This window comes from Coptis chinensis, chromosome 7 (assembly GCF_015680905.1).
Source record: "Coptis chinensis isolate HL-2020 chromosome 7, ASM1568090v1, whole genome shotgun sequence".
In the NCBI taxonomy this organism is placed as follows: domain Eukaryota; kingdom Viridiplantae; phylum Streptophyta; class Magnoliopsida; order Ranunculales; family Ranunculaceae; genus Coptis; species Coptis chinensis.
The window spans coordinates 75533100-75545393 of record NC_141462.1 but is presented as its reverse complement, the minus strand read 5'-3'; the positions used below and the strand labels follow the sequence as shown (position 1 = coordinate 75545393).

Here is a 12294-nt window from a genome sequence, read left to right as displayed (position 1 = left end):
AAGTATATGTTTGTCCTATCAGCTTGCACCACGTGTCCCTTATCTTTCTCTTTCTTTTTTTCCCGCTTAAACATGCAACATGCAAACTATAATGCGAAATATTGATAATTATGTTGATATTTCTTATTAACCATGATATTTGGCCTGGCATATCGGGTTGACGATATTTGCCCACGGCATCGCTCTCTCTCAAAACTTTCAAATTTCGACCACGAAAAATTTGAATGCTTCGAAAATTAACAACCAAAATTGAATTTTTTTAAAATATCAAGCGGTTACACCTAGAAAACTGAACAGTTATCACGAAATATCAATTACTTATCTACAAAAAGGCTTGAGACATTTCAACCCCACCACCATTAACAACCTAAAAAACTTCAACTTGGATTTTTTCGCTGTTTTCATCATCAAAAGTTTCTGCAAACTTGTTAGGTTAGTTAATCATAAACACTTAATATAGGATTTTCTGCGAAGAGAAAAAAAAACTTCATCGTTGTCTTTTATTTTCTTGAAGAATTTATATATTACTAGAATTTAGGGTTAGGGTTTTGAGCTTGAATGTGTTATTTGTGTGTCCCTAATATACTAACTAGACCTTGAATTATAATTTTTTACAGTATGACTAGGAGAAAAACGTGTGTTAACTTTAAACGCACCCTCTCGAAACAATCCTGGCTTCAACGTCAAGAACGCATGCTTTCGACATACAATTATTCACCTCGAAACCCGACATTATCCCCAAGAGACCTCGATACGCGTTTAATTAATAATATATTATATACTTTTAATTACTATATATAGTGATAGTGGCTCAGATAAAGGATATAATTCTAATAAAAAATTTATTACTTCTAGTGATACCGACATGTCGACCGAAAGTATTGAATCTGCAACTCGAATCAACTCGTCCTCTTCAGCTTCGTCATCACAAAAGACCGAGACTGACGAACTAGAATGGCGTGCTACGTATCTAGCTGATGGCTTACCTTGCCATCCCTTCGAGACTGTGGAATCTGAATCTGATCGCAAAGTTATGGACGATCATAACATATGGAGTAGTGGTTTGAACCCTTGTTTTCCAAAAAGACCCAACTTAGACATAGTTAGAGTTGCCTACCAAATACCAGACTCTGTCCATCTTCGACATTATGCTGGAGGTATAAAAGGAACTCGATACCAAAGTGGCGATCTCAAAACCACCATTATTACTGTTGGGCAACTAGCTGCTGGCTTGCACCTTCTCCTATCTAACCTCGATCGAGAAGTACTAAACTACCTGGCCATTTCTCCTGGCCAAGGCACAGACAATTTTTGGAGATTGTTGTACATTTGTAATTTCTATAATTCTCACCTTGCACCCGATGTCCGGCCATCCCAAAGAATTCGACATCCAAAAACACTACTCCTTTATTGAACGTAATGAGAAGAATAAACATAGTATAAAAGAACCCAGTGGTTATTTTTATCCCAAAAAACGAATGAACCGCGCAAGCATCATAAGGATAAATCGAGATAGCGATTTCAGATGGCCCTATCGTTATATCTGGGCAATGGGAATCATCTGCTGCGATCGCTGTTCCATCCTTGATACATCCTGTCTTTAACACTAGAGGTACGTTATTTTACGACATCCCATCCCTCCTCCATCTCGGAGCTGCTATCTGATTGGTCTATCGTTGCGATTTTGTTTTAGTGCCAAAACCAGCCTCAATGAAAAGTCTTGGAGAATCCCCTAGAGTAACGAATCTTCTAAAAGGCACTGATGAAGAAATCACTGCTCGAACTGGCGCTGATAAATACGGCAATCCAAAAATGACTGTCGATCTTTCAGATATCGACAATTATGTCGCTCCTTTATACTTCTTAAAAAGTACCGTCCTTCGAGGTCAAGATTCTTTACCTTCCCAATCTATTATGCCATGTAAAACTACTCTATGTCCCTTACAGCCTTGTTCCTCTGAAAAAGTATTAAGAAAAACTTTTGATTCCACTGAATTACATGCTAATACTCCTCGATGTTATTTTGAATATATGTTTAATGGTTTTAAAATGACTGAAGATCTTTTTCCTCAAATCAAACAAGAAATTCCCGATTTCTATAATTATCCTATTTTGCACGATGTGTTTGATCACCACTGCTTATTGTTCACAGATATGGCATCTCGTATTCCCCAAGTTCCAGTCAAATCATCAAAATCTCTAGACAAGTTTCTGCTTACAAGAAAACCAACAGATGGCAGTTCTTCCAAAGCTCCCACTTCTTCCAAAGATAAGAATGTCGACACCGAACATCTTTCAAAGAAAAGAAAAGAACCTTGCCATATTCCAGCACCACCAGCCTCGAAACCGAGCAAAACTGCAAAAACTACTACCATTGCACCTGTTAATATGCCCTCCAAATCTTCAACTATTCCAGCCAATCCAAAGACTACTGCCTCTGATTCCTCTTCTTCAGCTGGCGATTTCGAGGTTAAACTCGTCCTTCGAGATCAAACCAAGGTCCCCAAAACTGCTTCTCTATTTTTTGAACCTCCGATATCAAGCCTCGGAGAAACTCTTGTGCTGAATATTATACTTCCTTGAGATAGGACAGCCATGACTGAGATCAGTATAGATGAACGATTCCAACTCTTGTGTTCTTCTATTAAAAAAGTAAGCATTTATCATTCCCTTACTCTCATCTTAATTTACTTATTCTATATTCATTTAACTATATCTATATCAATCCCATATATCAATCCGGTGTTAAATTTCTGCTGGTGTGGGACAGTTTGATAGCGAAATGGCCAGTTTTCACCGTTATCGGGATGAAAACCAACAATTGAAAAAGAAACAAAGATACTCTTCAACAATCTCTTGTAAAAGTTCAGCAAGATCATGCTGTCGAGATGAAGAAATACTTCGCCGAACACACGGCGCTGCACCAGAAGCTGCAAGCCTCTTATGAAGCTATGGAGAAGCAACTTGCCCAAACACAAACCACCTTTGCCAAGGAGAAATCAGAATGGGTATCCCAGCAAACTGCTCTGGAAGCTGAATTGGAGAAGGCCCATCTCAAAGTGGTTACTTATGCTGATAACATGCAATATTGTGTAGACACCATGAAAAGCTTCATACCATATCTTCCTGCCGCTCTTATCAAAGAATCTGACTCATATTAAACTCTCTCAATATTCTGAATATAGTGTCGAGGTCCTTTATATGATCTCCAGCTTTCATAGATTTGATGACCATGTCATCAATATATACCTCGACAATACGTTTGATGAGTTTCTTGAACATCTTCTCCACTAGCCTTTGGTAAGTGGCTCCCGCATTCTTCAATCCAAATAGCATTCTGATGAAGCAGTATATTCCTCCATTAACCACAAATGTCGTTTTTAACTGATATAACATAGCCATTATAATCTGAAAATATCCTGAATAACCATCGCCAAAACTGATCAACTCGAAACCAGCCATATGGTCGACCAATTCATCAATTCTAGGCATGGGATAGTGGTCTTTTGGACACTTTTTATTCACATCGGTAAAGTCGACACAAATTCGAACTCTACCATCTTTCTTGGGTACAACCACTATGTTTGCTACCCATTCAGAATGCTCAACTTCTCTGATGATGTCATTATCTAACATCTTTTGTATCTCCACTTGCACTGCCTCTTCATACATTGGCCTCACTTTTCTATGATTTTGATGCACTGGAGTTGCGTTTTCTTCCATATTCAATTTGTGCGAACATATATCCGGATCGATATCGATGAAATCCGACATCGACCATGCAAAAACATTTTGATTCTCTTTCAAAAATATCACCAACTCCTTTCTTATACTTTCAGCCATTTCTGTACCAATGAACGTATAATGCTCGCTTTCCCCTTTACTGATATTAATCTTCTCCACCGCCTCTATGGTTTTTCTTTCCCATGGTGGTTCTTCATGTTTGTTCATCTCTTGAGTGAACTTTACCTGCTCCTGTATCTGCATGTTGGTATCGGCAGGTAAAGCTTGTTGTAACTGCTAAGTAGGGTTTTCCAAGACGCCCCCAGTGTCTTGGCTTTTCCCCTTCATCATTCCTTTTACTGTGACAAAATTAAACTTTTCTGATTTGGACTGATCGCCCATAATCTCGTGCAATCCATATACAGAATCTGAGAACTTGATAAAATGTACTAGGCACAACATGCATTTTGTGTATCCATTTCCTTCCTAATATGGCATTGTGATCAGATTGGTGCTTGATGACCACGAATTTCGTCATCACCGTTTGAGGCCCAGCTCAAACTGGCAATTTTATCTTTACAGCAGGTTTGGTAGAAGTTCCATTAAAACCATATAAATTGAACTTTGGTGGTTTTAAATGTGACTCATCGAGACCAATTCCTTTGAACGCTTTCCAAAATAAAATATTAACTGAACTACCACAGTCCACTAATATCTTCTGTACATTATAGCCCGAAATACGCAAAGTGATTAGTAACGCATTATCATGTGGCAACATTACCTTAGACAAGTCCTCCGATACGAACATTATTGCCTCAGGAATGCTAATCGATATTAGCTGCTGACTCATTGGTACTGGCTCGATATTGACCTCGAGCACTTCTTTGACCATCGAGATCTTCCTTATCTTATCTCAAAAAATCTTTTTTGAGGAATTTCCCCCTTATAAATCATGTTTATCACGCCCAATGGCTTCTCTCTTATGGTCACTATCTCTGCAGGTCTAACATCAACACGAAACTCTATCAACTTCCCATCTTTCATGAGCATGTCTATCTCTTTTAATAATTGGAGACACCTCTTAGTCTCATGGTTCTCGATCTTGTGAAATTGGCAATAAGGCTTTCCTTTCATTTCTCTAAAAGTATATTTCAGCCACACCACAAAATCTTCATTTGCTATCCTCCGCAAAATATCTTCAAGCGTGGAATTGAGAGATATGAAATTGCTAGGATCGAGCTCCACTTTCAATGTTTTGTCATACTTTATTTGCTGTTGTGGCTGACTTTCTCGATTTGTATAATGCTCCTGAGGCCTTTTGTTATCTGACCTCGAGAAGTCTCGACTTTCATAGCGATCATTATTATCCTTATCTTTTTTCCCCTCATCGGTGACTTGTAATACTATTTGCATAGTGGCGGCTCTCAACCCCTCCTCTACTATGATATCTCTATCCACCTTATTATACAACTCTTGTAATGTTTTAACCTCTTTCCTCAACAGATACTTATGCATATAAGATCCTAGTATTACCCCAGCTTGAAAAGCTATGACAGCTGTCATTTCTGATTCATCAATCTTTTTCTTTGCTGGCGTTTTGAGCCTTGAACCTTGTTTAGAAATCTTTTAATGACTCCTTCTTCGCTTGATTCAATTTGAATAAGGCTGACACCTGCTTTGGCTTCACCCTCTGGTGACCGTAATTAGTGAGGAACCTTTCTTCAATCTCTCTGAAACATGAAATGGATCCCTCTGGAATTGTGCAAAACCACTTTAATGCTTTCCCTTTCAAGCTTGACGAAAATGATCGACATAGTACAGTATCCCAATACTCGGTGCCCTTATATATCAAGAACTAATGTCGATAACTAAAAAGATGGTCCATGGGGTCAGTAGCTCCTTCATATTGGCTCAATTTTGGATTTTTGAACTTCGGAGGTAACGAGGCCCTCTCTATCTCCCTTTTTAATGGATTTCTACCGACATCATCTGCCATCTTTCTTATCGACGACGAGACCTTTTCCAATAACTGGTCTCCTAATTACTTCTGCATCATTTCCTACACCATCTCCTTTGTGACTAATGTTTTACCTTCTTCTTCTTGCACCACTTTCGGTGTCATTCTCGTTACAGATTGTACTTCTTCAAGATGACTCCTTCTCCTCTTTTCGAGATGACTCTTTTGCACTACTGGAGTTCCAGAACTCGACTCCTCATCACCATCTCATACATAGCGTCTTCAACACGCTTCTCCTTCTCTTCCCTTATTGTTTTATTCAATTCTCAGTCATTAACATCTGATTTTGCTTTTCTAACTCATTCATCCTACTCAACAAGTCTTTCAGAGATACTTTTTTTTTTCTTGTATCTCATCCATCTCTTCCACCAATCTACTTGCTGACCTTCTAGTTCTTCGATCTGCATTCTTTGATGCTGCTTGAGACGTACTTGCTTCTTCAACCATTAATGCTTTACTTGTTGTCGCTCGTTTAGGAGGCATCTTGATAAAACTCTTTAACCAAATTCCTATTCTCCACTGATCCTATCAAACTCTTTCCAACTCCTTCACAATAGATTCACAAACTTCAAAGAAACCAAGAAAAGAATATTCTTTTTTTATCCTTAATCCTTCACTGACCTTACCAATAGTTTCTCTTTATCACCAAGATTTCAATCAATGGATTCGATCAAAGAAAAAGAAACAAAAGACAAAACAATCGATCTTTGTCTTTGAACCCAGACGACGCCAATGTAGTGATCAAGAGAAACTAACTACGATCAATAAGATTGAATTGCTAAAGGTAAAGGGTAAAGATTGAATCGAACTTAAAATGAAACTTGTTATTGAAGAACAGTATCGGTTACAACATTCTCTCTCTCTCTCTCTTGTTCTAAGTTTACAAATTTTGTGTAATGATTTGGAATGAATCTCTTTATTCCTTTTCCAGTCCAATCAGCTTGCACCACGTGTCCCTTCTCTTTATCTTCCTCCTTTTCCCGTTTAAACCTGCAACATACAAACTATAATGCGAAATATCGATAATTTCTTATTAACCATGATATTTGGCCTGGCATATCGGGTGGAGGATATTTGCCCACGACAATTATCACCACCACCCTCCAGAGTAAGAGTGTCGCCTTGTATTTACCAGCAGAAGTATTAGTATCGCGAACCAATGCCCAATTGGCGCAGGGTTGGATACGTAATTGTGCGCCATACTCAAGTATTCCAAGTTGGAAGAAAATATTGAAATCCATATTTCATAAACCGATATTTTACTAATACTAAAAGAAAGGTAAAAACAGGTGGAAGTGTCTGATTTCCATATTAGAACGCTTCTCTCAAATTCAAAAAACACAATAATCTTCAACGGTCAATTTTTTTTTTTTTTTCTCTCTCTCTTTCTCTTGTTCACCAAATGGAGACACCATCTCAAAACACAAAAACTTCAAAACAACATTCTCTCATTTCCAAAGTAAGAGTTATAGTAAGACTCCGCCCTTCTTCTACAAACCCCATCACAAATATCTCTCTTCTCAAACCATCAGATCAGAATCTTCGAAACGAAGTTATTGTTCATCTTCAAGATCAACTTACCAGGTAAAGACATTTCTTTTACTACTGTATATCAACTTTAAAGCCTTTTTTTTACTCATTTATCTAATTCGTTTTTTTTTTTTTTACTTTTGCTGTGAATGTAGTCGTAATGAGTGCTTTGAATTGGACTCATTCTTTGGGCAAGAATCATCTGTTAGTGAAATCTTTGAAAAAGAAGTTACCCCTTTGATTTCTTGGGTTTTTAATGGCTTTAATGCTACTGTTTTCACTTATGGTGGTTCGGGTAGTGGAAAGACTTTTACAATGCAGGTATGTCGATGGGTGATTTGTTGTTGATTAGTCTTGATTATGTTTCTTGAATGGGTTTTTTGTTGTTGGTAATGTAGGGGAATGATGAGTTACCTGGTCTAATGCCGCTGTCTATGTCGATGGTTTTGGAAATGTGTGAGAAATCTGGGAGTTTTGCTGAGATTTCGTATTATGAAGTTTATATGGATAGGTGTTATGATCTGTTAGAACCTAAAGGACAGGAAATTTGTCTGTTGGAAGATAAAGATGGACATGTTCACCTTAAAGGACTATCTAGGATTAGGGTCAGCTCAATGTCTGAATTTAACCAGGTTTTTGTGAATGGTGTGCAAAACACATAAAGTTGGCCATTCTGGTCTGAATGATGGTACTGGTAGAAGTCATGGGGTTCTGGTGATTATTGTTTCTAGTCCTTCTACTGATGGGTTTGGGCCTGTTGTCAAAGGAAAACTGAATATGATAGACTTTGCAAGTTTTGTTTCGGTTAGGAATCCGGTGTCTAAATCAGGTCATGAAGAGAATAGAAATAGTGTCGTTGAAGGAATACTTCTACAAGAAAGTTCAAAGATCAACAAGTCGCTGTTCGCCTTGTCAAATGTGATATATGCTCTCAACAATAATGAATCTCGAGTGCCTTATCGAGAAAGCAAATTGACTCGGATTTTGCAGGATTCTCTTGGAGGAACTAGTCGCGCTCTAATGGTAGCTTGTCTGGTAAGGAATTGGGGTCTCTCTTTATGTACAATGTGTTCCTTGTTTAATGTTTTACAGATTTTCATAACTAGTATGTGATTTTGTTCATTTTCTTCCTGAATGAAGAATCCAGGGGAATACCAGGAATCCATCAACACAGTCAGCTTGGCTTCTCGCTCGCGTCATATTACAAATTATGTCTCTTCAGCCCGAAAAGAAGAGACACCAACTGTGAAGATTAACAAGGAGGCAAAGCTGCACCCTCGGTCTGAATGTAAGGGGGAAACAAAATGTTCACAGAGGATAAGAGGATATGGCACTCCAAGTTTTAGCAAAACACCCTTATCTACCAGGTTGACAAAGGAACAAGGTTCATGTAGGTCCAACAAGAAAGTAAGGGATACCACTGTTAAAAGTCTAGCAAATATGAATAAGAGGTAAATGTATTTAGCTGAATACTTGACACTATCAGTTCAGTCTGTCATTACTGATTATCTTTTTGTATCGTTTACAGAAATCTATTCAAATCTGGAGCTCCAGTTGAGTCTTCCTTGGAGGTAAGTTCCAATTGAGGAGTCTTCCTTTAGGAGATTGCATGCTTTTTCTCTCTTTGATTCTTCTATATATGACTAGCTTATCGACTTGAGTGCTAGATACTTTTGATTATTGCCAGTCTCATTAGTTGATCATACCATTTGACTCATTTATTACGTGCGGATACAGTCGTTGCTAGGAAAGCATTAACACAAGATCTACATAGCTTAGATTAGACGAATCAGTCTTCACTTGGCATTATCATATTAGATCTTTGATAGCAGCCTAACAGAATTCAATTAGAAGTTTCTCCAGTATAGCATGTGTCAGCTGCTGATGTTAATACATGCATGAAGACTTGTATCATGCAGTCAATTTATTATACTTAAATTCGTGACGGTGCACATTACGCATTCGAAGTGTCACATTATTGTTTTTGTTTTTTTAGTATCTATAGACTTAGTGAGACAATCGATTCATTATACTTAAATTCGTGTCGGTGCACATTATGCATTCGAAGTGTCACATTATTGTTTTTGTTTTTTTAGTATCTATAGACTTAGTGAGACAATCGATTCATTATACTTAAATTCGTGTCGGTGCACATTATGCATTTGAAGTGTCACATTATTGTTTTTTTTTTTTTAGTATCTATAGACTTAGTGAGACAATCGATTCATTATACTTAAATTCGTGTCGGTGCACATTATGCATTCGAAGTGTCACATTATTGTTTTTGTTTTTTTAGTATCTATAGACTTAGTGAGACAATCTAAATGAGGGACCTGCTTGATATATTGCCAAATGATTGCAGAACATAATCTGAACTGCATAGTGTTTAGAGGTATCTAGCTTTGTCTTGGAAGCAGGCTTAGTGCCATAACGAGTCACGACAAGACGGTGCTTATTTTTCGTACAAGCTAGTAGCTCTGATGTTTGATGGGAATATGGGATCTTGCTTCATCATGTAACTGAGACATTCTACCAGCACACAATCTTACCATTCAAACACCATTTGAATCCAAGCTTTGGACTCCAATATTTCTCACTATACATTAGCTTTGAAACAGAAAGAAAGTATCCCTATTTATACTGATTACATTTGTCAGTGTTGATACATGAACTGAAATTTTATCTCATAGCCACAACAAGTTAATTACGGGAAGTTTATTACATGAACTCATTTTCATAGATGTTAAGGTCCAAAACTTGTCCTCCCATCTGGCTGGGGGTAACTGTGAACCAACCTATTGTCTTCCCTGGAAATGTAATAAGTGCAGCTTAGTACGGGGCATGGTACATTCTTAACCCCTGACAAGCAACGCGTGTACAATTTAGACATTAAAATTATCATTGTCTTGTTATCAGTTATTTTAAGGATTTGCTGAAGAAACTAAAATCAAGCCATATTAATTACACGGCGCAGTTTTTGAGAAATATCCAAGTGCATGTTCCATTTTGACCATATTTATATGTATGCTATTCAGAAACCTATTGTCAGTCTATAAGCAGTACAGTAGACTGTTTTTCCTAAACTGCTAAAAATCATGGTTCTTGTATAATTTGGCTCTCTTTCTACAGGAGATGCACCTCGACAATGTGGAAGAAAGTAAAGACTGCTCGAATGTTACACAAGAAACTGGAGTAAAAGCCTGCTTACCTGGTATATTTCCTTGACCTCCGGAACATTATTATACGATGTACATGTTTGGATTTGGATTTTGTTTTTCTTAATACATTTTAAAGATATGTCAGCGGCTGCACTTGGTGTTAGAATATTATTGTTGTGATTCTTTGTGCAGATGAATCATTGAATGAAGAGAATTTATCATGCACCCCATCTAGCAACTCTGTTGGGGAAAAGAGTACTCTGAGAAAAGTTCTTTCCCCTATCAACAACAATTCAAAGCTGAAGTTCTATGATAATATGACATTCGAAGGCCATGTCAATATCATTGATCCAAAGACACCGAAGACACCTTACATTTTGACATATGACAGTGATAGGCCTCAGGATTCCAGCAGCCTACTTGAACCCATCACCCCTCTTGAGAGATATAGCATTCGGAGTTCACATTTGAAGGTTTGTATGAAACTCCACCTTGATTAACTCTTTAAAAAGTTATTTTCTTTTCTTGCCTTTTGACGATTTATATTATTACAACTTCTAACCTGTTGTCATGGATGTACAGAGTTCCCTTGTACGAGAGTATCTTGAGTTCTTGAATTCTGCCAGCAAGTAAGTTTAGATTTTATCATAGTGTGTATGCAACTATGCATAATATAAACCTATAACCTCTAATGCTAAAACTCAGACTAGATCTCTATCCGCTATCTCTTTGACATGTGTTTAATATTTGTAGCTTAATTAGGCAATTCTATACAAAATTTTGTGTGTGTGTGTGTGTGTGTGTGTGTGTGTGTGTGTGTGTGTGTATGTGTGTTTGAACAAGTGAAATACATATCTACAGGGTCAGAGATGAAATCAACCTCGATGTTTAGGAGTGGAGGTCAAAACTTAATCAAATATGCATTGCATTGTCATATTAAATAGCTTCAGTAGAAAATTTCTTTTAAGACCTGGCTAACGTAGCTTCTTTTGTTTTCATTGCAGAGAAGAGCTAGTAAAGTTGAAGGTAAGTGTTAGTGGATGATCACCCTATATATCAATATAGTGAAGTCATGATATTTCACAGTGCTATTTGTAACACATCCTTTTGCATCCAGGGTGTTGGGCATAAGAGAGCGGAGCACATACTCAGCTTGAGAGAAGCATCGCCGTTGGAATCGGTTAGTTAAATTTTCCTACTCTTGAACAGTTAAAAGTTTGCATTGTTAGTACTGACAGAAATGGTTGTTGCAGCTTTATGATGTGGAGAAGATAGGTCTCTCTTCGAAGCAGGTAAGTTGGCTGTTTATGAGTTCTTACAGCATGTTTTATGAATGAAAAAGTTCATTAGTAAAATTACTGTGGAAACTTCATAGGTCGATGACTTATTTTGGGGAGCAGCTAGAGGAATTATCAACTAAGGCAAGAGTATACAAGAGCCCGCATCAACTGCTTTGATGATGCTATGCTAGTTAGAAGGCTTGACATTAGTGTATATTCATATCGTGTCTTTGCCATTTGTACCAGCTTCTGATTTCTGCCATTGTGGTGCTAATTTCTGTTCATCTCAATAAGAAGTACCAATTAAGCTACTTATAATTAGGAACTCAGTTTACATTAAATCAAATTACCAGGTAGGAACTAATCCCAAGGGTCATTATTCACTGAAGATAAAATATTATTCTTAGTATTGTGTTAAGCCTTAGGCAAGTTTGTAAACCAATTCCAGATTAAGAATCATTAGCTTCTACATAATGCCCACGAAGCAGCTCTCTAATTTGGTTAATTTCATCCTTTATGTAATTTCTCTAATAATGTAATTTCTCTAATAAGCTGAGCAGGTAATCGGAGTGATGCTCTGGGATTT

At 37.4% G+C, this 12294-nt stretch overlaps 1 protein-coding gene across 1 annotated transcript; it reads left to right on the top strand.

Moving 5' to 3' along the window:
- The first annotated feature begins 7018 nt into the window (after nucleotides 1–7018).
- On the top strand, nucleotides 7019–12114 carry LOC147488902 (kinesin-like protein KIN-10C). Its single transcript, XM_086570575.1, is given in 13 exon segments — nucleotides 7019–7324; nucleotides 7426–7591; nucleotides 7669–7926; nucleotides 7928–8305; nucleotides 8411–8721; nucleotides 8799–8841; nucleotides 10400–10481; nucleotides 10621–10901; nucleotides 11011–11057; nucleotides 11433–11454; nucleotides 11546–11608; nucleotides 11682–11720; nucleotides 11804–12114. Coding segments are annotated over 13 exon segments (1917 nt in total). The 5' UTR covers nucleotides 7019–7142; the 3' UTR covers nucleotides 11849–12114.
- The last annotated feature ends 180 nt before the right edge of the window (nucleotides 12115–12294 follow it).